Raw genomic sequence first — 27,989 nt, 5'->3', positions numbered from 1 at the left:
GCAGCCGCTCGCTCGCCAGCGAGGGAGAGAAACCCGATTGGCTGCTGGGAGTCCTCCGTCTTCCGCAAATGGAGATCTGAACGGTTTCGAGGGATAATCATCGTAATGGCTCGAGTGTTTCCCCCTCGAGTATGTGTGAACAGTGAGGCCAGCCATCTGCTGGCAGGTTGGCACGACGATGGAGTACTATATGTGTAGGCGAAGAGGAGGAGAGGGGCATTCAGGATGAGCATGGTAAACACACAGGAGATAGCCAACAGCGGGCTCACTTCATTTTCACCCAGGGTCCTCTTTGCATTCGCGGTCAAATGAGCAATCCATTGCAAACACTATCGTGGCACACTGGCCCTTCAGATAATGGACACAAACAGGCACGCAGTCTCTGCCGACAGGCGGCGGAGGAGAAAGATAAATGGGCAGAAGAAAGTTCACTGTGAACACATTCATGAAAAGAATCTGTTCCAGACTCAAATATGCAAACTTTGAAACTTTTAAAAGACAAATGTGGACAGATGGATAAATGAATGGATTGATGGATGGAGCAAAAAAGACGAGTGTCTTCAGAGAGAATGTTAAGGACACGTTTTATTGGAACAACAAATAAATTAAGAGGCTCTTAATTTATCCATGCTTGGTTTTTCTCTTTGTGCTTGTTGGCTGTGGCATTTCAAACAAATATGTAACATGGCAGCAAATAAATGATGAAATATGAGTCTTCTTTTGCTTCTGGCCCGACTCAGTAGTATGTCTCCAGTTCCACCCAACCTACAAATAGAGTAAACACAATTAACTAAACGTTGTTTGGCCTTTACATCGTACAAGTTTTACAGTCAGAGGCTGACCAACAGGGCCGGTCTAAAATCCTGGATGTGGGATGTCAGTGAGTTAGAGAATAAAAAAAAACCTTACTAGGAAGAAAAATGTGTCCTAAATTAGAGGCAATGTAGTGAGAATTTTATGAGGAAGATATCCTTGAGGGACAGGAGACCCTGTGGCCTCTGTCACGATACAGCAAGTCAAATATTCATCATTATTTAGGAAGGACATGACTAGATGGGCTGACCCTATATAGGTACATAACGGAAAAGAGGAAGACATTTTTAGAGATTAGAATACAACCTAAGGTCACATTTTATCCTAATTTGTTCCTTAGGTTATAATGATTTGTGTGTATATGAGAGCAACAACTGTTCCATCATGTACAAAGATGCTTTAAAATAATATCAACTTCACATCGGTGTAACTTTTCCAGATCCAGTCATGCCGCAACGACAAATCTCAGGCCGATTCCTTTACAGTACGACTCGCACGCAAAATTACTGCATTCCAATTGAGAACAAGTGACTACTTAAAGGAACCCCAAGTTGTTAACCCAGTAACGCAAAGCTATTGGGACACAGGGCCAGAGGCGGTGTGAAGGGGCGGGATCAGGGGTGGACATAGTTGCATGGGTGGGGCTTGGGACCCGTTGACACCTGCTTGTATTTCTAGTTTCTTTTGACTTTTTGTGATAGATCCAAACAATAGAACCTATTAGATCCTATCCATGCTGAGGAAAAGCATGGACAGGAAGCTGGTCAGAGCTAAACGTCCTGCAGGACTAAACAGCCACAGCTGCAGCAGGAAGCTCCGTCGGCTGGACTTATTTTGATGTGCCGATGCGAGAGGCCAGCGGCGCTCAGCGATCAGAGCCGTGGGGCTCAGATGTAGCGCCTCCGTCAAACAAACAAAGGAAGCAGTAAAAGAAGCAGCTGAATCAGAACCAGGCCCCTGCATACAGTCCCTGCCGAGCCTTGTGGGTGGAAGAGGGCACCAACAATGGCCGGGTTGGAGGGTTCTACTCCCACAGGGGGGGCTGTCGCCATCTGCTGCAGTTTTACTTGTGTGTTTGCCATTATGGCTGCAATATTAGACACAACTAGAGCCAGGACTAGAAGGTAGCCAGTTTCTCCTCATGCTGAGTGTTTGTGAAGGTATGAAAACTAAAAGTCTTACCTCCTGGGCTGCGTCTGAGGATATATCTTCTAACTTCATCGTAGAGGAAGATGAGGAAGGAGTATGGGAAGGCACAGAACCACCAAGAAGGCCTGAGGTGTTAGACAGACGGCGAGAGAGAATTAAAACCAGAATGTGACAAAAACAAACAACACAGATCAGAGTTTGTTCCAGCAGAAAGATAAGAGGAAGGAAGAAAGATGCTAAATAATATGAAGGAGTCATGAGTTGCTGAGTCTGATGTGTTCTCCCTGCTTTCTGATTTTCCTCAAAGAATCTCATAGAACTAAAGCTCTTCATCCTGCCTCAGAAGTGGAAATTACTGGAGCCAAGACATAATAGCCACTATTCTTTATGGAACATATCAAAGAGAAAAAAAGCATAACTACTCTTAGTTAAAAGCCAGCCCCGGAAAACAAGCATCTGGAAGGGCTTTCAGAGTGGATTAGAGAATAAGAAAACCTCTGAAAGCAGAAATGAGCAGAAAAACAGCATTATTAGGGATTACACTTCATGACAAATTGCAATTAAGAAAAGGGAAATGGTTGAAGCCATAAAGACAGAAGAAGGCTTGATCGAAACAAAGTGTGGGTGTGTGTTTTTCTCACTTAAGAGGGTACATTCTGAGGGCCACATCCATGCCTGGACAGTATGACAGGAAAGCAGCCAGAGCTGTCTCCTCAAAGAGTCCGAAGATCAGGATGCGGTTCCTGTTGGGAGAAAAACGGCGTATCCAAAGGTTTTCTTCCATTTTTAAGTTTTAAAAGAATCAGTTTCTGGTCTTTGGTATGACCTGAGGACAGGGTGTCTCCTAGTGTATTATAGGCCTGGCGGCCCGCCATGCTTCACTAGCGCCACCGCCAGGCTAAGCCTTTCTTGTTTATGATTTTAGAAAAATAATAATATATATATATATTTTTTTTAAAGCCGGATTGCAAGCGTCTCTGTTGCTCTGAGCGTTTCACTGGCGGAGCGGATTTATTCCTAAAAGATATGTTTAGAGAAAATAGGTTTATAGTTTATGTATTTAAAGACGGACCAATCACACAGCGGTGTGATTGGTCCGTCTCATATCTGTGTTGCCGGTTGCTCGGAGCGTTAGCAGTTCACGAACCAGCGCTAACCTCATCATGCAGGTTCTTTCGCCCTCTCCTCGCAGTCACGCATCACGCTGATTTTATATTCTTATTTTTTTAGTATTATTTTTACATGATGCGTCAAACCATATGAAATGCTTTGTCGACTTAGCAAGTTTTCTGGGGGAAACCCTGTGAGGATAATTATGAAATGTCTGCAATATTCCATCGAAAGCTGGTACATACCTGATAATTAACTTTTAAATGCTACTTTTAAAATAAGAAATAAATTCAATCCAGTGGTGGGCACTGCTAACTTAGCTGCGCTAACCCTATGGCACTCTACCAGCATGGTATTTGGAGAAGCTAATGCTAAATCAGTAAACCAACACTGTAACTAGGGGAAGCTAATGCTAACGTGCTAAATTCAACCATATTGATGCGCACCCACTTCAAGGAGATTGAGAGGAAGCTCTCAAAACATTGTTTATCTGAAATTTTCCATGGATTTGTTTAATTAAAATCTCTGGTAGTTTGTCCATGTAATTGCTTAATCTTTTGTATACCTCATTTGTTTATTTGTGGTCTACTAGCCATTTGCAAAATACAGTAAATTAGGGCATTCGGGAAAAATTTACTTACGGTAAACTCAGCACACTTAACATTTTTAAATTTAGTAGAAGCTTTGCTATTAGCACATTAACTCATCAGTAGCAGTGTACCCATCAGTGCTGTAATCTCTGTTTTATACCAATACCAACACACCTTTATAACATCTACACAGTAAAGCAAACACCTAACATGTCATCTGTACAAGTTTTGTGTTCCCTTACAATGACTGCCAGTAAGTATTTATAGAGGTAAAACAACAAATGGCCAAGAATGAGACTTGGGGGATCCCTCAAGTAATACAGAAACAAAGCCTAAGCATGGTTTTAATAATGATTTAACAGCATCATTATTAAAATGAATTTCAGTGGCTTTAGTCTTAAGTAGATGCCAAATCTACGTACTTCATTCCTTGCTGCATAATAGAGTTCCTCCTGGTCTTACAGATGATCAAATCGGCCCACTGGACGATCACAATACTGGTGAAGAAAGCTGTGTGGCAGGTGAACTCAACGATCTTTCTTCTCTCGTATGTCTGGAGCACACAAATTAGGAACAAAATGAGTTGATGAATGTGAGCTCAGACCATGGCTGTTCAGACAGACATGATCAGGGAGACTGACCCACTGCTGTCCATAGCTGTCTTCCAGGTCATTTACAAATTTGTCATCCCAGAGGACTCTGATTCCAATCAGGTCCATGGGGAGGAAGCCATTTTCAGCCAAGATCACAAAGTATGTGAAGAACCCAGCTGTGGCCTGCATCATACCTAATGAGAAGAAAAATGGCTATTAAAATCACGCCTTGAGTAGATAAAGATTCACAAATATGTCAAGGTGATTCAGGTTATTACCGATTTGACCATAGGCCATGCTAATAAGCCTCTCGTTCACCAGTTTGTCTGTTTTGGGGTTCCGGGGCTGTCTCTTCATGATGTCGCTCTCAGCTGCTTCATAAGCCAGGGAGATGGCGGGAACCTGGAGGAGACAGAGAAACTTGTAGCTTCAAAAACAATCATCTTGATCTCATCAAACCTACAAAGTTCCTAAAGACTCACCATGTCTGTTCCCAGGTCGATGCAGAGGATGGTGACGGTGCCCAGAGGCAGAGGGATGTTGGCGATGATGAAGAGGAGGAAGGGTGAGATCTCAGGGATGTTACTGGTCAGAGTGTAGGCGATGGATTTCTTCAGGTTGTCAAAGATCAGACGGCCTGACCAACCAACATCCTGGTTAATATTCTCAGGCAGGCACAAGCAAAACGTAACTTTACATGTTTTCGCTCATCTTACCTTCTTCCACTCCGGTGACGATGGAGGCAAAGTTGTCGTCCAGCAGGATCATGTCGGCCGCCTGCTTGGACACGTCGGACCCGGCGATTCCCATGGCGACGCCGATGTCGGCTTTCTTCAGAGCTGGAGAGTCGTTGACGCCGTCACCCGTCACCGCCACAATGGCTCCCTGCAGAGGAAGCAGAGTCCCGTGGAAACACGGCCAAACATCCGCAATGATATCTCCGTCACCTCCGGCCCGCTGACACTCACCTGCCTCTGGCAACCCTCAACGATGATCAGCTTCTGCTGGGGTGACGTTCTGGCGAAGACGATTTCTGTGTGGTGCTTTAAGATCTCGTCGAGCTGGTCTGTCGTCAACTCTTTGAGCTCACCGCCGTGAACGACGCAAGCTTTGGCATCCCTGTTGGAGAAATCACAACCAGGTCTAGCTGATTTCTTGGATTTAAAACTCAAAGGTCAAAGATCTGTTGAACATTGGAAAAGTGCATTCACCCTTCACTGATGGTCTCTCAAGCTAAAGTTGCTGACAAAGTAGCAAAACAGCAAGCTCAGAGCCAAACTCAGATTTATTTGGCTTGGAGTGAATTAATTGTAAAAGCCTTTTTGGCTAAGCTCTTTGTGCGGCTTTGATAGCCAGCAGTGCTAAACTTGATGATTATTATTGCTGATTTTATTACTATTGCTACAAGTGGAGTATTGATTAATAAGAGGACTGACCTGGGGTTGACTTCTGAAATGGGAACGTTCAGGCGGGCGGCAATGTCCTCAACAGTCTCATTGCCTTCAGAGATGATACCAACGCCTTTAGCGATGGCCTTGGCTGTGATTGGATGGTCACCTGTCACCATGATTACCTGAAAGGAAGGAGATTGAAGGAAAAGTTGAAACTATAGCTCTTTTTCCAACCTAACTGAGTCAAAAAGGAGAACTTAAAGCACCTTGATTCCTGCACTCCTGCATTTGCCCACAGCGTCCGGCACCGCGGCACGTGGTGGGTCAATCATGGCCATGAGGCCGATGAAGCACAGGTTCTCAGTCGGGAAGTTCACTTCATCAGTGTCAAAAGCAAAGCCATCTGGGAACTGGTCGTCGGGCAGATGGAAGTGGCAGAAACCTGAAGGAAACAAAAACCGTCACATGAGCGCGCGGCTCTCTCCTCGTGTCGTTTCAACAGAATCGATCTTTACCGAGAACTCGCTCTCCTAGACCTCCCAGCTCCACGTAGGCGTTCTGAAAAGCGTCCCTCATCTCGTCATCCAGAGGCTGCTCCTTGCCCTGCAGCACGATGGTGGAGCAGCGGTCCAGAATCCTCTCTGGGGCTCCCTTCATCACCAGCAGGTGCTTGCTTTCTCCGGGAGTCGTGTTCTTGTGGATGGACAGCTGTTGGAGAAGAAAAAAGCTGAACCCAAGAGCCACCCGTGTTTTATGCAAAAGCCTATAAAATAAAATGTTCAGAAACAGGATGAGGACAATAAACAGATTGAACCACTAGGAGGTCAAAGTGAACTTCATAAACTTAAACTTTTACATATTCTCTTATGCAGTAATAAGAAGCAGTATATTTTATTTGGCTTATAGACCAACACAAAATAAGGAATGGTGGATAGGAAGGATGAAGGTGAAAGAGGTAGAACATTTAGACCTGATGGATGGTTTACCTGGTATTTGTTGGTTGAGTTGAATGGAATCTCAGCGACCTTGGGGTACTTCTCTCTCATGTCCTTAACAGAACCGCAGCACAGCTCAATACACTTGAGCAAGGCAGCTTCTGAGGCGTCACCAGCCACATCTCTCTGTGGGTTGAAGTACAAGAACAAGGCAAGAATGGTAAATTTGAAATACAGGGTGGGTCATAAGTGTTCATACATAGATGAATGTAAAATGTATATTCATTTTATATTTCAGACCCCTAAAAAGATGCGTTTGACAAAAGAGCAAAGAACTGAAATTATACTGATAGCTGGATCGGGAAGCAGTCGCCTGGTTGCACGAAACGTTAACAGAAAACACGGAACGAGCGTCACACACCACACTGTGGCGAAACTTATTTATTTGCACGTTTCAGAAAACTGGAAATGTTGCAGATCAACCACGAAGTGGTCCAAGGCGTGCAGCGATTACACAGAGTCCCACAAAAATAAAAACGGTTGTCCAATATAAAATGTGCATTTTTTTCTATGTATGGAAACTCATGGCCCACCCTATATATCACTGATAAAAGTAGAATATCCTCAGGCACACTGGTATTCCTGGACTTTAATAATATCAAGTGCTTCCAATGACAATCTGTTGTTAAGTCTGGCTGCTCTACCAGTTTGTTGGATCCTAGAAGCTCCTTGCCAAGTCATAACTCTGCCATGCTTTCCACATGGTCATACTATTTCTGGTAATGCAGAAAATGATAATTCAGCAAAAGCCACTCAGGTTAACAACCGAGACTCAAAGATGTCTACATGCTACACCAGCTCTTCACCTTGAGGATGGGAACGTTGCTCTGCTCGGCCAGGAAGACGGCTCGGTTGCAGAGTCCGGCGATCCTGGCCAGAGACGCCCAGGTGGCCGAGCTCCGGTCAAACGAGGTGCCACTCTGGTTCTCGGTGGTGTCGGCTTCGTGGATCTGGTTGTCGAACCACATGTGGGCCACGGTCATCCTGTTCTGGGTCAGGGTGCCGGTCTTGTCGGAGCAGATGGTGGAGGTGGAGCCCAGAGTCTCCACAGCTTCCAGGTTCTTCACCAGGCAGTTCTTCTTGGCCATACGCTTGGCAGTCAGAGTCAGACACACCTGGGAACAAAAAGCAACTCTTTACTGAGAGAATATTTTTGACGATTGGCAGATAAGAGGACGGAGAGACTTGTAGACTCACAGTGACGGTAGCTAGGAGACCTTCTGGAACGTTGGCCACAATGATACCAATGAGGAAGATGACGGCCTCCAGCCATCCATAGCCAAGGATGAGGGAGAGGATGAAGAAAGACACACCCAGGAAGACGGCCACGCCGGTGATGATGTGGATGAAGTGTTCGATCTCAATGGCAATGGGAGTTTTTCCTCCCTCCAGACTGGAAGCCAAGGTGGCAATGCGACCCATAACGGTTCGGTCTCCGGTGTTGATGACGATTCCTCTGGCAGTTCCTGAACATCAAGAAGGAACATTACAGTTTCAGAATGTTGTCCAGCTACTTTCCTCGAATGCCTCCAAACTTGACATCCCCCAAAATATCCCACCTACATCATAAATATGGTGTTACATTTCTAAGGGCATGAGTACCTTCAACACAGTTGGTGGAGAAGAAAGCAATGTTCCTGGTCTCCAGCGGGTTGTCGTTGGTGAAATCTGGGGATCGGGTCTGGGGTTCTGATTCACCAGTAAGTGAGGAGTTGTCCACCTGGAAAATAAAACAAGAATAAAGTTGCTTTTGCTATGCCATGTTATTGGGACAACTGAAAACTCCTGTGTTATAAAAGTAGCTCAGGTATTTCTGTATATATAGAGAGAGTTTATGAGCTTTTAATTGAAAATATAAGTCTCCTCACCTCCTTGGGGAATAAAAAAAGCATCACACAGAGTCCTAGTTCTTATAGCCACTGATCAAAATGGGAAATAGATATTCCACTGAAGTAGGGCAAATGCAGGTTGATCTTTGTGAATCAGGAAATGACAGCAAGAAAAAAGATACTTGCTCAAACTTGTCCATATCTACACTCCATGAAATTTTGAACCAGCTTTTTAGACTACTTTAAATAAAATATGGTTGACCCTACGACAAAACTGAAAAACTTTAATCAGACTGAAACCAAATAGAAAACCTGAGTTGAAACACTAGAGAGAAGCTGGTACGGTGGGAGCCCGTCCACAGAGACCTGGTCAATGATCCCACTCTGTATGCCTGAAACTTTTAATTAGTTCTAGAAGTTGAAGTGGTGTACATACACAAAGGTTGCCTATAATTGTTGTACCGGTAATCTACACGTAGATCGACGATACCGACCTTGCAGCCTTGAGCAGAGATGACCCTGAGATCAGCAGGGATCCTGTCTCCGCCCTTCACTTCCACCAAATCTCCGGCCACCACTTCCTCAGCATTGATGCTCTTCTTCTCCCCGTCACGGACAACCAGGGCTTGCTATGACATCGAAGAAAGGCTTGAAGTAAGACCCTGAGTAGCAACAAGCAGCCATATGGCAGGCCTGTGGGAGCAGGACGTCTCACCTGTGGGACCAGGTTCTTAAAGGACTCCATGATCTTGGAGCTCTTGGCTTCTTGGTAATAGGAGAAGCAACCAGTGATGATGACGACAGCAGACAGCACAATACCCAAATACAACTGTAGGAGGACAGACAGACAGGACTCTTCATTTAGTCTCTGGAGGAGCAGAAAATGACTGCCGAGGACAAGTAAGAGAAATCTTCTTACGTTATCGTTTGCCGGTTCATCTTCTGAAGCAGCCTGAATACCATAAGCGAGGAAGCAGAGGATCGCCCCAATCCACAGCAGCATGGAGAAACCACCAAACAGCTGGACGAGAGACCAAGACAACATTCAAACAACCATCTCTACCGCATGCAAACGCTAATCTAAAAATACATTTGCGTCCATTTAAATTGTGCCAAGCCTGTTGTTAGCTCTTACCTGCTTGCAGAACTTCACCCATTCGGGTGTGGTTGGGGGAGGTGTCAGGGCATTTGGACCATCTCGGGCTAGAATCTCTTTTGCTCTGGAGGCGGAAAGACCCTAAACAGACATAGCGTGAAATTAGCTTCTAAAGTCTCTCTGGCAGATTGATATAAAGTATTCTGTGAAAAAGATGGTGGATTTAGATTCAGGTTTGACGAAAGTCACATTCTGCCTTGTGAGGTTAAGAAGTCTAACCAGACATTTGTCTAAGCAGATACTGTCAACCCAGTCAATAAGGTCGGTGTTCCTGATGGATTGAGTCTTTGCTTTGAGGAAAACTCACACCGACCAAGTTTTAACAGATGATCAGGCATTTAGCCTCTGTGAAGTTGTATATTGCACAATGAAGACCATAAAAAGTCTTTTGAAAACAAAATGTAGGATTCCCCTTTTTCGTGCAATGCCACAATCCCACTGCACAACAGGCTTTGTCATTTGGGTTAATAGACACTTTGGTAAATCTTCTGCCCATGCACCACATTGCTACTCTGCAGGATAATTATATGAAAGTCTGCTTTCAAACGCGCAGACAAACACAAGCTCCACGCCGTGTTTGTCTGCGTGGAGCTTGTACTCTGGCCTTATCTACCTCTGTGAATCCTGATAAATCCTGCGCGTAGAGTGCTCACCCTTGATAGGTCCGTGCCGTATTTTCTGTGAAGTTCATCCAATGTCAGCTTGTGATCATCCTATGGAGGGAGAGGAAGAAAAAAAAAAAAACACAAAAAAGAGAAAATGAGATTGACAGACATTGCGTCAAACAGGCTGAAATCCCTGTCATTTTAAAAGCGCAGATATTATCTCCTCTGAGGATTAAAGAATGTGTTGACGTGGCCCCCAGGGAACACAAAGATGACAAAACCGAGTCGACCGTCTGATCCGGATTATGGATGCATGCGTGATTTTTAAGATTAGTCAAACATTTGAGTCAAAACTAGTGTGCAGAGGATTGGTGAACTTACAGTCAAACGTGAACTGCAAACAACCCAACAAAGCACTCAAATCAATTTGACTTATATCTAGCAACTCATCTTCCATTTTAAACCAACATGTGGGAAAAAAAAAGTTTCGTGTAGCTGTGGTTTCTCTAATTGAGAAGGCAAAAAGTGTTTCTGCAAATGAACAGCCAGAGAGGCTGACACATTCATGTGCCCACACTGAGTTTGTTTTTTTTCTTCTTTTGTTCAATAACGCCCACCACGGGTGGATGAAAAGAAATTCCTCTGGTGTAATTTGGATCAACTGCAATCATATCTGACTTCCATCGTTCGTCTCTGTTGTGCTGTGAAACAAAAACCGGGTTTTGTTGTCTTCATGAAACGCCCCGAGTTGAGATGCCCCCGCCGCTTTCTGTGGTGATAACAATGACATCATACATGTGTCAATGCCTTGCTGGAAGCTATGTGTTTTTAATACAATTTTTCACATAAATCAACATCCCACATAAGAAAATGTATTCATCTACTTTTTGCAAACGATTCATGCCTGTTTTTATTTCAAATCCCACAATGGAAATAAAATGGTCGTTCTTTACAAATGAGAGCACATTTCTTACAGTAGTTGTTTATCAAAATTATAAGTTGCCTTTTTAAAGAAAAAAAACAACTAATATCACACATGCAGCTCTAAGTTGTATATAAGTTGTATTTAGCTGGACTGGAGGCAACAAGCTCTGCACTAGCTGCTAATATGGCAATAATACACAAACTTCTGCAGAGAAAGTGAGCGGTGACCACTTTCTCTGTTGCACTCTCATTAACAATTAGCATTATGAAAGCAAGCGTGCCAAATGTGCCATGGATAACATGTCATCACATGCTCCAAAAGCAGAGCTGCTTTTTGTTCCCTTCTCAACGGGCCGGCTGAGGACATCTCTCGCCTCGCCTTTTTTCATGTTTCGGCCTCGTTTTGATGTTATTTGGTCGGCCGGGCCACAAGCTCTCAGATAAATCCTGCCTTGGAAATTCCTGCTGCTATTTAAATAAATGAAGCCACTCTATTTTTAGCGATCGGCCGTTTCTGCTCAGACTATGCCACATGTAGTCAAATCAAAGGCTGCATAGTGTTGCTATGGGAATAGCCTCTATTGTCTTTACTGGACTTTGATACCTCTAGTTAATTGTACGCCTGGGCAATAATCATTAACATGTCAGCTGGATGTGCTTCTCCAGAGACCCGTCTGTGTTTTTACTGCTGCTCCGCAAGCCGCCGTCGTTTAACCGCGGATCAGAGCCGAAGCGCCGGAATCACGAATACGTGACGATAAATCATTCTAAAGCGTTTATTTGGACAGAAAGAGTTTCTGCATCTCCAGGGGAACGTTAAAGCTGGGGCATGGCGTTAATTGCAGCGAATGATATGCTAGATTGGAAAGATCAGAGGAGATTGGCGATAGCGTTGCTATGACATTAAGATGTCCTTCAGCTTGCGGCAGGACTTTGAGATCTAGTTAAGATGTTCAAAGGACGATAACAATTAATATGTCACCAAGATGAGAGTTTTATTACCTTATAATTCAGAAAGATGCCTGCAGAAAGACACTGGGCAAGTATTAGTGTTGGACACTTCGTAAAATTGACTGAAATGACGACGCCTTCCCTTTAGATTTGATTTAAAATTAAAAAATGTCTAGTGTTCAAACGTAGTAGTCAAACGATCGAACCCAAAATGGCTTTTAAAATCTGAACACATTGAATACGTTAAGAGTCAAATAAAAACTTATTTTTGTGGACAACTTTTGACGTTTGAGTACATTTAGAAATGACAAACAATCTACTTCAATTAGTCGACTATTGATATCTAATACGTTTTGGTTTGATTAGTTGATTGAGAGCAAATTCTCATTCTCAACAATCTGTTCAGAAAGCATTAAAATATCATAAACCAGAATATCATCCAGTAGGAAACAGAAAAATATCATGGAACGGGAAAAAAATCATACTAACTAAACGTACTATAATACACGTAATATATCGAGGTATATTGACCATGAACTATGGTTTTCACTGAGATGATATTGATATGTGTGTACTGAGCTTCAGTGATTTTTGCAAATTGTTCCAAACACTGGGTGAAGCTAAATGAGACGCACTTCCCTGATGATGTACAAACTCTTGATCGTTGTGGTGATGAATTTATTAAATTCTGAGTATTGTTGGAAATCTTGAAGGTGTGTTGATAATTAAGCAAAAGAAGTGACACATATTGAGACAGAGCGAGGCCTCAGGTGACCGTAACCGTTTCTCCTTGTGGTCTGACCTTGTGAAGGACACGACAGTCGGGTCTTTTTGGGCGAAATGCCTCTAATTCGCAAAATAATTTCCCTCTGCCCTTTAAAGCGCCGTCGCTACACTTTCAAAACGTATCACGATTTTGTGAAACGAATCACTCTCTCCTAAACTTTGACTTCCTCTTTGACCTTGGTGAAAGGACTTGAGGGGGAGAAAAGCTGACACCAGCGGAAACTGGCCAGCCGTCCTCTGACCTATCCGCCCTTCTTGACCTTACTTTGTCCACGACTGGAAAGTAAGATCTTAAGCATGTGTTGGAGCCTGATTATAGCTGGAGACGCTTTAATAACATGTGGCTGCATGTGTAGGAGTGCAAGCAGCAATCTGTATGAAGCAGACAGACATCTCATGTGACTCTCCGTGAGGTTTGTGTCAGCCGTAACGGTTCATCCCTGCGACCGCTCGCTCCGACAGGCTCCGCCGGCGGAAAGGTCGGCGTGTACTCACCAGATCCACTTCTTTCTTCAGCTCGTCCATATCCTTCTTCTGCTTCCCCTTCTTGTGCTTCTTCTCACCGTGTTCTGACGTCGCGGCCGGCTTGTAGTCATCCTTCCCTTTCTGGATTGGAGAAAAGTGAGAGACACAAACAAGTCCCAGAATAAGACCGAGCACACTCCGGCTTGGTTTTTCACGAGGAAGCGCAGAAAGTATTCCTCTTTGCTGTGCAAACAAGCTTGTGCGTTAATCATTGACTTGCCACACACACACACACACACACACACACAAAAAAAGAAGCAGATTACAAAATGACCTCACAATCCAAAAGTTTTCTAACACACGCACCAGAGGAGAAGAGGAGGAAAAGTTGGAATACTCACTCCAAGCCCCATGATTGCAGAGTAGCTCTGAGAGCAGTCAATCCAATTCTCTTTTTCAAAACTTCCCCACTCCGCCTCTCTCCGTGTCCCACACCGCTACTCTCGGCCCTGCTGTCTTCCTCACTCCCAGAGCGGAGAAGATGGTCCGCTCGGCGTTAGCATACCTTTATATCTGCGGCTGGAGCCCTACCTGCCCTGTAGGGGGAGGAGTTTTGGGGGGGATGGGATGGCAAAACTCGACAGGTGAGTTGCAGAGAGAGGGCGGGGGAGTGGATCCAACTCAAACGTATGGGAGCAAAGAGGAGGGGTGAATATTTCTCAACTTCCCTGTTCTGTTCTCAATGCTTCCCTCTTTTTCCATGCTGCTCTTTTTCTGATTGAATCACACTTTTCATGAAGCTTCTTCACAGTTTTCCCCCCCACCCCCCACCCCACAGACAGGATACGCCACATTGACGGGGATTTGAAACCGGAGAAACTCAAAATGCAACAAAACCTGCTCTAACTCTGCTCCGCTTTGAGAAGTTCGCCTGGGTACAGAATGTACAGAATGTTCCGGTTGAGTGGAAAGTGGAGAGTGATGAGGAATGCAATGGTTCAAACTTTATTCTGGCATAAGAATCGAAATAAACGGTAGGAAGTTGATGCAGTGGATGTTAAATTAAGCATCTCTTAACCCCTGAAGCTTCTCAGCTGCAGTCCAGTTGGTGTGAACAGTGTCTTCCAGAATCCTAAGGCCAAATCAACAAAGCAAAAATACTCAAAAAAAAAAAGACTAAGAGGCTTTCTCCCAAAACACTGAAGATAGAAAAGAAACCTAGGTTCAGATAAACTGTTGCACACAGCAGAGATAACATGAGGAATGCAGAGGGAGTAATCCACAGAGCGGTTAGCTCTGCCTCTCTGAGGTCAGTGTGTCCTGTTGGGGAGAGGACACACACACACAGCCAAGAAAATCTCTCTCTGCTTGAGGATTTCTTTATTTTCATCATAAAAAGTGTATCATTTCAGCTGTCGGAGGCCTCGCCTTTTCGCTCCAAGCAATAAACCTCAAACGTTTAACGGAGCAGGTTTCGGTGCCCTTGAGCAGGTCAAAGGTCAGCCAGCTGCCAATCGGATTGGAGACGTTGCTTGCTTTGTGAACGCAACGCTTCAAATATGTATCCGATGCGCGCTCAAAAGTGAAGGCCGGATGTCGTCGCCCGTGCCCCAGCTGACACGGGCGACCTTGAAGGTACGCTCTCTTCCTGTTCGCTGGAACTGGCGAGGCCGGAGAGTTACCCTTGATGGCAGCGCGGCGGAGGACGCCGGAGTGTTTTGGAGTAAACTTCCGAACTGTTTGTACTCATTCAGCTATGCAGGGGGGGTAGGAGAGTAAGGAGGAGTCGGGGGAGGACGAGAAAATGCGGAGGGAGACGGAGTGGTTAAAGGAAATGTAGTGAAATGGACCGATGACGGGGAGGAACAACTGCAACAGAAGTGTGAAGGTAAAGACTGAGAGAGGACGTTAGCTTGATGTGCTTCTTATCCCTCTGACCAAAAGAATATTTCATATTTGGACACAAACATGTAAAACATTAAGTCTCACGATAGATTCTGAATTGGACGTAGGCGTGGACACTTCCTGGTTCGTTATAACCCATGTACAGTTGACTGCAATTTTTTCAACGGAATGCAACTCCAAATTATATGCACAAAAAAAAAAAAGTCACCTATTTGCAGATTATCTTTTGCAGAGGATATCTAAAATATCCCAAAGAAATGCAGCGCGGGAATCTCACATACCGAGGCACAATGCTACTTGACACGCTAAACATTTCCCTGGTGCAAACACTATTGCTGGCACCCTGTGCTTTGCAGCATAATGCTCAGAGTCCGCACAGCTCACCTAGCAGTTGTATAATTGTTAAAGAATTCCCGTTTACACTTTTGTTTGTCGGATTAATTCCAGAAAACGGTTGAAGTCTTTGGGAATTTGGCCTCCCACGCAGAGTCGGGAGCATTTTACGCAATCAATCAAACCAAAAGGGCAAATTATGATTGAGCCTAAGTGGCTCCCTCGGAGCTTTCACGCGGCTTACCAGGGTTTAAGTTCTATAATGAAGGTGGTATAGGTGCTTGTTTGACCCAAAACAGAGTTCTGCTGTATATAAACAACGTGGGAGCTGAGGACGTAAGACGTTGCCTTTGCAATGTCACAGCAGAAGCCGGAACAAGGAGTCACAGTAGTGTTGTTAGGGGAAACATTTACGCTAGCGACGTGGCGCTGACGTCACAAACGTGAACGATGGAACACCAGAACAGCAGCTGCGACAGAAACCTGTTCATCTCCAATGGACATTTGTCACATTTCACTGAAATGCTCCATGCCATTGTCTCCGAATGAGTCGATGCGTCCTTTCAAACCGCCGACGTCTGAAGTTTCCATCACATTTTAAACAAGTCCATAAAACGGGCACATTGTAAATGTTTCACCACCAGGTAGGCTGGACTTGTAGTCCTCTAACTGTCATGAACTTTGGACCCCAGAGTGACGCCTGAGGCATTTAAAACGTTTCATAATCAAACTGAAAGCTGCTGGAGACGAGTCGCAAAAGTCATCTTCTTTAAAGCCAATCTCTCAAAAACCGTAATGTAATTCCACGAGCAGCCTGATTCTGATAAGCTGTGTGGTAAACAAATGATAATAGAGAAGTTTATCTGTGTCGATTACTGCATTGGATGTTTGAAGATGCAAATATTATTAGCAGTTTGACAAATTATTAATTTGTCAAACTGCTTAGCCGTATTAATGGCTTATTAATGCTCAACATGGCACCTAATCGTCATGCTGGTCAACCGCTCGGTCACACACTGCTGCGGGAAGACATCCCATTCCTCAAACCAGCATGCGCCACAAATTTAATGATGACCAGCCGTTTTTCTCCAGTAAAGTGAGATGCCATCCCACACCATAATACTGCCACCACCAAAAGCTACCCGGCAGAGGTAGACAGGATTTCGCTAGCTTTTAATTAGCATGACCACATAGGGATTCACCTCACACATGTAGCACCATTTAAAAGGAAATAAACTTTATAACAGCACATCCTGTCATCCCGAGCAACTGAATTACTTTGCCAGATGGGCAGATGCCCAGGGTAGCATTAGAAAGAGGGCGAATAAGCAACAAAATAGAAAGTTCTCTATTGGTTTCCTGCATACAGAGTGGTGCCCGCTACTTACCCTTTAGAATAGGGAGACTATTTGGCGTGAATCTTTAGAACAGATGATTTTGGACAAACTATGAAAAAAGTCATAATCGTGATTTTTTTTTTTTCTCTGTATTGAATATTTTATGTGGGAGACATTGAACTTCTTGGAACTTCAATCAGTTTCACTGACATCAATAAAGCAAATAAGTAATTATGCATGAAAAATAGAGGCAAAGTGTCCTATGATAAACTGGCGTCCTGTCCAGGGTCTGAAATGTCCAGCTGGAGATGGGCACCAGCACCCTTCCTGACCCCAGTAGGGACAAGGGCGTACAGAAAATGGATGGATGGATGGAAATAGCGACAAAGAATCATCAATATAATGTAGGTGATCATTTAAATGACATCTATAAATGACCTGACATCTTTTAATGGATGTAAGAGAGATATTCCAATAATAACTTCACAGATCTTCACCTTACAAAAATCTACACCAACCCTTTCAATCTATAATCATTATTTACTTAACACTAAAAAATATATAGTGAAGCAGCTGTGATCACAACAAAAACACTGCATATGTTTTACTCTCCTAAGTCACAAAATGATTAATAAACAATGCATGTTAGCTTGACAATAACATGTCTTGCATCTAGATTGATCAAAAACGCCTGTTCCGTCACCTGACCTTTAATACAAACAAACAAAAGACCATGTACATACCAGTGATTGTGGAGATTTAGGCTGAACCTGACAGTGAAACTTGAGTTCACACTGTGACAATTTGCCTTGTAATGTTCTCCCTCCCCCTCCGGCTCGGGACGAGTCTGGGGGGGGGGGGAAAACAAAGAGCAACTGTTTGCTGATCAGCCGTCATGAGGTCTCAACTAAAACTGTGACAGGCTCACTATGAACAATCCTGAACAAAAATCCAGTCAGAGTATTTTTGCTTTGTTGATTTGGCCTTAGGATTCTGGAGGACACTGTTCACACCAACTGGACTGCAGCTGAGAAGCTTCAGGGGTTAAGAGATGCTTAATTTAACATCCACTGCATCAACTTCCTACCATTAATTTAGATTTTTATGCCAGAATAAATTTGAACCATTGCATTCCTCATCACTCTCCACTTTTCACTCCAATGGAACATTCTGTACCCAGGCAAACTCCTCAAAGCGGAGCACAGTTAGAGCAGGTTTTGTCGCCTTTTGAGTTTCCCCGGTTTCAAATCCCAGTAAATGTGGCGTATCCTGTCTGCTCCCGCTGTCCAGACGCGAGGACAGCAGCCGAAAAGGAGGGGGATCGGGAATACAAAACCTGTCCGAACTGAAGTGATGTGGGAGGTTTGGATTACACATCTTTGTGGCGTTTGTGCGGTGAGAGAAAAATGTCTTGCACGTCACAATTTCCCTGACAACAAACGGTGAGTAGCGCCGTCTGTTTGTGCTACTTGTGTCTGGTCACACCTCCAGCTCCCACACGCTGATCACACTAACGCTCCCTAATTACATCCTTCCACACATGCTGCTGAACGGGGGGATCCAGAAATGTCCTACAGCAAACTTCACAAGCCCGGCTGAAAAGGCGATTGTTGAATTCTTCAAAAAAAAAAAAAAAAAAAAAAGGAGGGAAATATTTCAGTAGTTACTTAGCTCATTTCAGCACTACTTGATCAGAAGCTGTTCTTTTACTGGAATAAAAGACCTAATCATTGGGAGGGAACATTTGTTGTACATCAAGTGAAAATTTGAAAAGTTTGTCTCTGCACTGCCTCATTTGGACATGACGGTATTTAAGAGTGTCGGATTATACCCAGAAAGATCAGATTCCCAGAACAGTTGGCAAGTTTAAATGTCTGGATTCCATGACATATTTTATTTATATAACATAAAATAAAGGCCAAACTCACGTCAGATTCATGAAAGGAAGGCTGAATGGACTGACAGACATGTCAGCGTGCTGCTATCACCTGCGTCAGGTTTTGTTGAAATTTAATGACGTTAAACCGTTTTCTTCCTGACTCGGACCTCTAAATACACCGATTCAGATTCTGGCTAATAGCATTTTTTTTTGGTCTGAAAAGTCTCTAAATGTAGCAACAAAGTCACTAAGTTGGTGGCTATTGTTTACCTCACAAATGCATTTAAATACGACTAAAAAAGGGCTCAAATGAACACATTTCTCATACTGATATCAAAAGCACATTTTTCTCGCATTCCACATCTTTGTTCTCTGTTTATCGTCTTAAAACCAGAAAACACTGATGAACAGAAATGAACTGCAGCAGCTGCACTGTTGAACCCAAAGTACTAATGAATCCCTCATCGCTCCACCAGGTTAGAGGATGCAGGACGGAGAAAAAGAAACAGAGAGAACCCTCCCTTCTATTTATAGGCGCAAACATTCGCCAGAAGCCCAGTTCTTACTAGGTCAGCATGAAATCAGTTTTTCACAGGGGGAAAAACTGCTTCATGTCAGGCAAATATTCCATAGCGAACCAGCCGAGGGATCAACGTGTAATCAAACCAGGCAACAAAAAGGGTGCTAAACCCTCCGACATGACAGAAATCCTCAACGGGTTTGGTGTCGACGCTTTCCGAACCCACGTTCCTGCTGGCTGGAGATGTTGGTGGCGAGTTAAATTGGATTTGGACTCTGGTTGGCTCCAACCCCGTGAGACGACGACACAGATCGAGTAATCTCTGCGGGATCTGCGTATCGCTCGCTCGGACCGCACGAACACGCGACGAGAGCCAACGCATCCCTCTAATCTGGCCCGGGATTAAGGCTGCAATTAGAGGAATGAGAAAGAGAGACGGAGGGAGGAAGAGATGGGTTCTCGCTCACCCAGTGGAAATGATTCCATTTGCCAATTTAAATACACGTCCATGCAGCGTTTTCTACTCCATTTTATTCATTCAGATTATGCTCATTCGGAAGCTGTTTGACAAAAGGTGGTCACATTGAGTTAAAGTGACTCTTCTTCCCAAATCCAACTCTGGATCTTAGAGGTGAAAATGTAGGATTTTCACCTAACCCCCTAGGTGAACCCCCTAACCTAACCCACTAACCCTAACCCATAGTATTTCTCGAGATTTAACAAAATGCTAGCATTTTGGCTTCAGAGCTGATCTCACGAGCTTCTGTTTAGTTTTTCGCAGTTTTACTCGCACAAAATATAAAACAATGAAGGAAAGACGGGAGGGAAGGGGGGGGGGGGGGGGGGGGGGGAGAGAAAGAGTCACTGCAGGCATTGCCAGCCAAGCCAGTCCAAACTCCAGGCAAAGGCAACAAAGAGCCACTGTCTCTGTTCACTCTTACTGAGGCAGCAGCAGCACACAGTGCAAAGTGTAAACCTCAATGTGAACTTCAAAGGAAAATTTACTGACATTAAAATGGCTTCCAACGGTACAAAGTTGCTTAAGGGTGTTCTGCCTTTTTAATTGTGAATTATTGACATATTTTATGTATTTTTCTCTAATAAAAAATCTATTTTTACTGCATTTTTGTGAAGAATAAACAGTAAATAAACATAAATAGTAGCCAAACGCCTTTTTCCTTTCACTGCCACTCAGCTAGAAGTCTGTGTATGCGTGTGCATACACACGCCTTCTGGGAGTCAGAAGGTCTGGAGGTCTCCAGGAGGTGACGTCTATCAACACCTATCAAACACGGCAATTCTGATAAGCTGAAGCTGGGACTTCACTTTGCATCACTCAGCACACAAATCGATATCCAGAGCCCAGGCTTCCAGCTTAAACAGCAGGCTTCTGTTCTGGTTCCGCATCGCAGCGAAACACGCCGCGCTCTGTTCACTGTGGCTTCAGCCACCAGAACAAAACTGCAAACCTAACTGAGGTTTCAAAGCCCGCGCGCCATTGAAAGAAAACCCACGCGTGAGGCGGAAGAAAACACCAACTTACAGATTTCACTGAGGCACGTTCGATTCAAGAGAAATATCTGGACTTTCAAACACTTTGGTGGAACAAAAAAGATCAGGAAGTGATAAGAAACCCCAACGTATCAATGAGTCATTTCCTCTGAGCAGTTTTTGCTCAGCAGGGCCCCCGCAGCTTTTCGTGTTAGTTAAGGGCTTTTCCGAGAAAGGATTTCAAAATAAAAGCTTTGCCTGCGGCTGCAAGTTAGGCGTTGTGTCCAGGCTTTGTTCGGTTCTCAGAAACAAGGGGGTCAGAAGGTCACTGCTGGGAAAAGAAAAAAAAAAGCTTCCAGTAGCTGGAAGTTGGAGTTATTAAAAAATGTGCTTGGAGGTAATGTTTTGATGTCTTCACGAGATAAAAGGGATGTAAAAACTCAACAGAGCAAAGTCATTTCACGAAACAATAACATAATAACGATGCATGTTCAGGAGAACATGCTGACAGTCTGGTTTGCGTTTTGCTTTTTGCATTTCTGCTGACGTGGTCCGGTCGTGTGGCGTGCTCCACAGCCACAAACTGAAACACGGAGGAGTTTGCGGAGGAGCACATGCACATGATGCATGATGGGGGACGTAGAAATCGCTGACCTCGGCGCTTCAGAACGGCTGTAAGATGCTATTCTATGGATGTTTGGTCATAAACCAAAAAACTGAAATGTTGACAAGTGAAGACGACTGCAGAGGTGAGGGACCGTTGCACTTTGTAAGCCAGATGATCATTTTATAGTTCGAAAGCATGCTTTTAGGATACTCATCAGATAGGATAGGAAAAAAGATGTCCGTCAGATTTCAGACCATTTTTTAAAAAACCCTCGTTTAACCCTCAGAGATTTTTTGACTTCTCTGATTTTAATTCATCTTTAAAGTACTTTAGTTTGCTTGTTTTTCATAAGTGGGAGATGGATGGGACTGAATCTAACAGCTAACAGGTGGGAAAGCGCAGGAGGCAGAAGTGGAGTCGACTTCTTACTTTTGTTTCTGCATCGACTGCCAGAGCATTTTCTCTTCAAATGTGCGTTAAAGATCTCCAACTCCCGTTTTTCACGTGACAGGACTAAATCGGATTTAACCCTGTCATTTAATCCAATTGCAGTAATTACTGAATTTACTGTAAACACCAATAAACTAACAATAAAGGAACACTGATCAGTGTTATTAGCAGAAACCTGTGATGTTATGTTCATAAAGTCTTCAGAATTGTATGGATTTGTTGAAAGAATGGTGTGTGTTTTGTTGCTGTCTATGAATATATTTAATTTAAAGTCTCCCCTGCAGCTCATTGTGTCCAGGCTGCACCTCCACTCCAAATCTTCTCCAGCCTCCTAACAGGTTTTCTTCCAGGATTTTCCTACTTCCTGTTGACTCCAACCAGCTTCCCTGTCTCTGCTGAAAAGCTGCAGACGCCCTCCAGCATGACGCGTTCAGGGTGACGTGCAGTTGTGGCTTCCCAATAGGCTCGTCTTTGGTCAGACGTGTCTCCCAGGAGAATTCCGTTCAAGTAGAGCGTTTTCCTTTGAAAACGTTTGGCAAAACCGTTTCACTGCAGAGTCCACTGCAGTCTGTGGTGACGGAGTGTGAAAAGTTTAAAGAGGACGGTGATTCTGGAACACCGGCTTGCTTCTTGGAACAATATCAAACACCAAAGGGAGAACCGCGGAGGCTGAGAACGCACAACTGTGAAACTCTTCTTTGAAAATGTATTTAAAACAGGAAAAGAAGAAAAAAAAAACACTCTTATTTGAACGTGGTGTTATGGAATGTTGCATGGTCGGCGTGAAATTAGCCATATTTAAAAATCCATAGAACAACACTGCAAATAGTTTTGTGGTGCCCTAAGAATAGCATTAAAATTTTCCCTTTAAAAGCCACTTTGTGAAACTTTGACTGGCTGTGTGCTCATCAGGATGCGTTAGCATGTTGCTGTCTCACCTTGGCGTTCGCCTGAGCTTCTCTACGCCAAGTTGACAAGCTGAGAGGAGTCGGGAGCAGAGGGAGAAAGTCAAATAAGGGGCATGAGGAAGTCCTGGAGGGAGGAGTTGGACAAACCGCGGAGGAGGAGACTCCTCACATGACGGTGGTGGCAAGTCTGTTTGTCCTTGGAAAGGACACCGGCGTCTCGACAAACACTTTCTTTGTCTCCATCTGCCTCTCTCCCTCCTTCACCCTCAACTTTCTACCTCTCCATGCTCACTTTTTCACCCTAGCAAAGCGTCACACACTCGCAAGCCACTATCCTACTCTGGAGTCCTTTGCACGTTTCTCCAAGAGTTCATTCACACACATGCTCCCACGCCTACAGCCACCGCCTCCTCCCCCTCGTCGCCACAGTTCTGCTCCAGCGCACACACAGACGGCCCCAGAATTCCTCCGTCGACTCCTCCCCCCGGCTCCCGTCAGGTCTCTCCTCTGGGGCCGTTACAACCTTCCCTCATGGAAAACTACCAGTGCACACAGCGCCGGCAAACACAACAAGGTTTGTGTTAACAGTGGAAGGCATGAGAACAGAGAACGAGAGAGGGTCTCTGATTATTTAAATTGATCTGCATTCGAAATCCAATTATTTTCTTTGTTAGTGGAATCCCTTGAGTCTCTATAAACAGTGATTAACATGATCAGTGAGCTGCGGTTAGCGTCCTGCCCTGCCTCAGGCCTAACCCGTGTTCGCACAGAGGTAAACATTACCACGGTTCCTCCTTGTCTGTGATCGGATCCGGCCTTTAGATGAAGGGTTTCAGTTCTTCCTAGAGTTACACCCCCCCTGTAGTCCAACTGCTCTCACTTTCTATGTTTGTGCTCGCTGAAACAAACCTCCTACTGACCCGAGCTCAATCATCCAGAAACGGACTCAAAGCCTTCCTGTTCTCCGTTGCTGACAGCACCTGTGTGCATAACTTTTCGTGCCGTTTGCTAAATCCACCATGTGTCCAGTGTTGGTTCGCCAGCCTTTTCCACACATGTGAACATGAGTGACATCCCATAGAGTGAAATGTTATGTAACCTAGCCACAGAAACGTTATTTATTGTTTGCTTTTTGAATATTTCACCCTCACATATTCATGAAGTTCTACCAACTGCACAGTGGGGCAGTTGGTAGAACTGTTGCCTTGCAGCAAGAAGGTCCTGGGTTCAATTCCCGGCACGGGGTCTTTCTGCGTGGAGTTTGCAAGTTCTCCCTGTGCATGCGTAGGTTCTCTCCGGGTACTCCGGCTTCCAGTCCAAAAACATGACTGTCTCCTTAGATTTGAGTGTGTGTGTGCACGGTTGTTATGTCTCTGTGTTTCCCTGTGACAGTCTGGTAACCTGTCCAGGGTGTGCCCTGTCAGAATGCACCACCAGTGGCCCATCTGTCTTAGCTGAAAGCTCCCACCTACAAACAGGAACTATTCAGATTCTGTTTGTTTTCCATTAACAAGGATTCAGCTCTTTGCTCATGGGGGCACGCACGTGTTTCGACGACGGAGCAATTCCACATCGTCACTCAACTGTACAACCTCACCGTCAGCAAATTAGGCCAGAAACGTGGTGGAAACGTCCCTGACTCAATGTAGTCCAGATCTCCTTCAGGTCAAAGAGACTGGCCGATTCTTTAATGATGTGCTACCAGCTATGCTTAGGTTTTCTTTTGCATCTGCTCTGGATGGATCTAGTGGTGGACTGTTTAAAACAGGAAGGTGAACTCCAGATGTGTAGACATGTGGTACTTTGAGCTCAACAATGCAGCTTAGTATGAGGATTACGCCGGAGGACGGCGTTTTCTGTGCATCATACATTCATGGTCCCAGCAAACTGTTTCAGCGTTGAGTTACGTAATCTCACATTTACAATGAGAAAGCTACACATCTGTCTCTGTCAGCTTAAAAGCACATTATTATATGATGAAGAAAAAACTCCAGCATGTTAGGGAACGTACAAGAGAACTGTTGCGTCTCTGTTTCAGGGCTCCATTTCTACTCCGGTGTTCTGATCAGGCATTGGTTCCTGCCGTTTGTTTCCACATGAAGAACTCTCGTTCTAGAAGAGGTTTGGTTCGCCGTACCTCCTAAATTTGGTGTTCAGTCGAGAACCGACACCTGTTTTTCCATCCATCTTTGCAACCAAGTGGAACACGGAAGAAGAGCATAATAGTCAGGCGGCAGACGCCCTGTGCTCCTGCGCCGCCCGTGTCCGCTGCCATGCTTGTTGATTGTTTGCCTTCAGTTTGACCAACCCATGGTGACGTCATGGTTTGCGCTGAAGAACCATCTAGTGCAGGACCGGAACCAGATTTGCCACTTGGGAACCTCGTTCTTCTGGTGGAAACACGCGACTTGTTCACTGGTTCAGTAACCAGAACGAGCTCCAGAGAACATTGATGGAAAAACCCAAAGAGAGAAAACCACCTTTGTTCCTGAAAAGGTTTGCAGCAGCTGAAATGCACCTTTTGCCTCAGACGAGCTCACAAAACCTTTGGCATTGATAGCAAGACGAGCAAACAAACCTTTTCCCAATAAAGCTAGATTCATCAGAATCTCTATCTCAATTGTAAAATGTTTATTTTACAAGGCGAATGTTACACAAACTGGACGACTTCGTTCACCTCCTCTGTCGCCATCGCCGAACTGCAACCACAGGCAGACTTCAAGCCTAAAACAGTGCAGAAACTCAAAACTCAATTTCATCGTTCGCAACTCCTCCTCCTCCTGTCTGCTGGATTGGCCAGGATGAAATGTATACTGAGAAATCGAGTTCAATGAGAGAAATCCCAGCTCAAGAACAGAAGGAAGAGAAGAATCTATTAGAATTGTGTATGCCATTTCCATTATGAATAACCCATTTAGAAATGGTAGATTCACCCATTTCAAAGAAAAACTGTCCAGTTCATCAAACTGCTTTGAATCGGCAAGAAACACTTCAGTGTCCCTTAATAAAAGGACACTAAAGCGTAAAGTAGTCCTTGAAGTATTCCCCATTTCAGACTTTTGTTGTGATGCACCAATGTACTTTATTTAGAGGAATATTAACAACTGATCTGATTTATTGGATCAGAAATCTCATTGGTTGCAATAATAAAACAGAAGAAATGTTTCACTAACAGCCAAGCATTTCTCCACAAATGTTGTTTTTTTTTCTCTTCCCCTGCAACACGGAACAGGTTTTCTAATATTTCTAATCACCGCTGTCCTAATTCTCTTCTTTTTTGCCACACAGGCACTAAAATATTTATAATAACCATTTATTCCGACACCTACAGGCTGAGCTCAGCTATAACAGCTTCTTGTAGAGCCACAAATGGCGGGAGATGTGATGGTGTCACATTCCACGCCGTCTGATGGAAGAGTTAAAGATGATGAGGATTTAAGCCGAAGGAGGCCCTCGGGCCCTTTTTAACAACCAAACTGTAGATGAATTTCTTGAGTGCACTGAAACAAACACACACCCCTACACGCCCACACACACACACACACAGGAATGGAATAGAAATAGGTTTGCTCTGGGATCCTCTCAGGGCCAAAATGGGGCTGGCTGCAGAGCAAAAATGATTCCAGATCCCCTCTGAGCTTCTGCCCAGGAAAAGAAGCTGAATTTAGATTTGGATTCTACTTACTGCTTTGCTGGGTCACGGTGCTGGACACACGTGTACACGCACACACAAAAGCCCGCACACACAAACTGAGAGAGACTGAGCGGCATGGATTTCTCTCTCTCTCTCTCTGTGGGGCCTGAGGGAGCGATCTTAGCCTCTTAATGATGACGGAGGCAAAGTGATGGATTTACCGTGGTGGGCCGGCCTTGATGGACACGCTCACCGCATGCAAACGCGCTCGGCAGAAACGGCCTGTTCAAATCAATACGTGTCTGTCTGACGCACCGACTACCTGCTCCTCTGCGTTTTGATACTTTTGTGATTCTGGAAAGAGAAGAAGTCCGTTGAAGAAGTGGGTCGGCTCCTTTGGCAGACCTCTTCATATTGCGGAGAACGGCGAACATGTCTGCAAAAGGCAAAAAGTTCATCCAACATGTGATGGCGTGTGTGTGTATGTGTGTGCGTGTGGGTGTGTGTGCGTGCGTGTGTGTGTGTGTTGGGGGAGGATTATGGCATCCTGACAATGATGAGATTGGAGACGCGGAGCTTCGAAATGAAAACGTGTTTTCAGAGTCGGTTCCTCCAAGTGGAACTTCCAGTTCATCAGTTTCCTGTTGCTTCAGTCCGTCTACACCTCCCACCTGCTGTCACTTTACAAAGTGACGTGTATTTATGAATCAAAGGAAATGGGACATGGTTTGAAAGATTTTTTTTTTTTTCTCTTCACATGTAGAAATCTGAAAAGTGTGGCCCATTTTCATCTGCAGCCTCTTTAATTCTGATACCCCAGTAGATCTGGCTTATTTTTTAAAACAACGACGATCTATGGACTGTCCCGTTAACGGATTCTCACTCCTGAGCTGTGAATGGCTGCAGCTCCTCCAGAGTTACCGTAAATCTCTTGGCTGCAAACGTTTTCTGTCGCTTTAAACATGCCGAGTCAGGGCGTGACAGCTATGTCCTCTACGTGGCTGCCACGGGTTCGAGTCTCGACCCATTGACCTTTGCCGCACGGCCTCCCCTTCGCTCACAACTCACTTCCTGTCGAGTTTCTGCCAAATGAAGGCCACTTAAAAAACAAGTCATGCCCAGTCAATGGGGAGTTGGTGCCCCCTGCTTGCTGCTGGTGCCGCTGGCTTTCAGATTCTCACGTTTTCTTCGGGAGTCTTGGGGTTAGAAGACGACAGGCCCCAGTAAAATTCAACAAATAGTTTTCAATGCGGCCTCCTAGGGGCAATAATGCGCTGGTTTATGCTCTGTGTCTCAAGAAAAGAAGAGGAAAGGAAAAAGGGATTGATCACCAGAACATTAAAGCAGTTTCTGAATCGCTCCATGCTCAGTGGTAATGTCTAAAATCCGTATTCTTCCTTCTCTTTGCTCTTCAGGGTACAGCCAATCAGTGACAAGAAAAATGAATGAACGGCGCTCTTTGCAAATGTCAGCCAATCGCGTGCCAGGTAGTTTTGCCTCTAGATATTTCGGCTTCTGAAGCTGCATTTGCTACCCAATGCTTTAAATATGCTTTATGGAAAAACCTA

At 44.5% G+C, this 27,989-nt stretch overlaps 1 protein-coding gene across 1 annotated transcript; it reads right to left on the bottom strand.

Moving 5' to 3' along the window:
- Nucleotides 1-567: 567 nt before the first annotated feature.
- On the bottom strand, nucleotides 568-14,114 carry LOC102217063 (sodium/potassium-transporting ATPase subunit alpha-1). The gene is made up of 23 exons (XM_023329863.1): nucleotides 13,759-14,114; nucleotides 13,388-13,498; nucleotides 10,280-10,339; nucleotides 9,606-9,707; nucleotides 9,390-9,491; nucleotides 9,186-9,299; nucleotides 8,965-9,099; nucleotides 8,244-8,361; nucleotides 7,839-8,107; nucleotides 7,448-7,756; nucleotides 6,633-6,767; nucleotides 6,162-6,354; nucleotides 5,913-6,088; nucleotides 5,692-5,828; nucleotides 5,224-5,374; nucleotides 4,972-5,140; nucleotides 4,738-4,892; nucleotides 4,534-4,657; nucleotides 4,304-4,449; nucleotides 4,085-4,215; nucleotides 2,604-2,705; nucleotides 1,996-2,087; nucleotides 568-765 (listed from the first exon to the last, which is right to left on the bottom strand). The coding sequence occupies exons 1-23, from the start codon at nucleotides 13,768-13,770 to the stop codon at nucleotides 737-739; spliced, it is 3,072 nt and encodes a 1,023-aa protein (XP_023185631.1). The 5' UTR covers nucleotides 13,771-14,114; the 3' UTR covers nucleotides 568-736.
- Between the last annotated feature and the right edge of the window lie 13,875 nt (nucleotides 14,115-27,989).

The sequence above is a fragment of the Xiphophorus maculatus genome, chromosome 24, assembly GCF_002775205.1.
Source record: "Xiphophorus maculatus strain JP 163 A chromosome 24, X_maculatus-5.0-male, whole genome shotgun sequence".
In the NCBI taxonomy this organism is placed as follows: Eukaryota; Metazoa; Chordata; class Actinopteri; order Cyprinodontiformes; family Poeciliidae; genus Xiphophorus; species Xiphophorus maculatus.
This window is presented reverse-complemented; position numbering and strand designations above follow the sequence as displayed.

What these genes read in the sequence shown, in the direction of transcription:
- LOC102217063 (XM_023329863.1), bottom strand. An exon ending in GGGTGAAGTTCTGCAAGCAG is followed by an intron (nt 9,492 to 9,605) that starts GTAAGAGCTAAC and finishes TCTCTCGTCCAG; the next exon opens with CTGTTTGGTGGTTTCTCCAT. An exon ending in ATTATGCAGCAAGGAATGAA is followed by an intron (nt 2,706 to 4,084) that starts GTACGTAGATTT and finishes TTCTCCCAACAG; the next exon opens with GAACCGCATCCTGATCTTCG.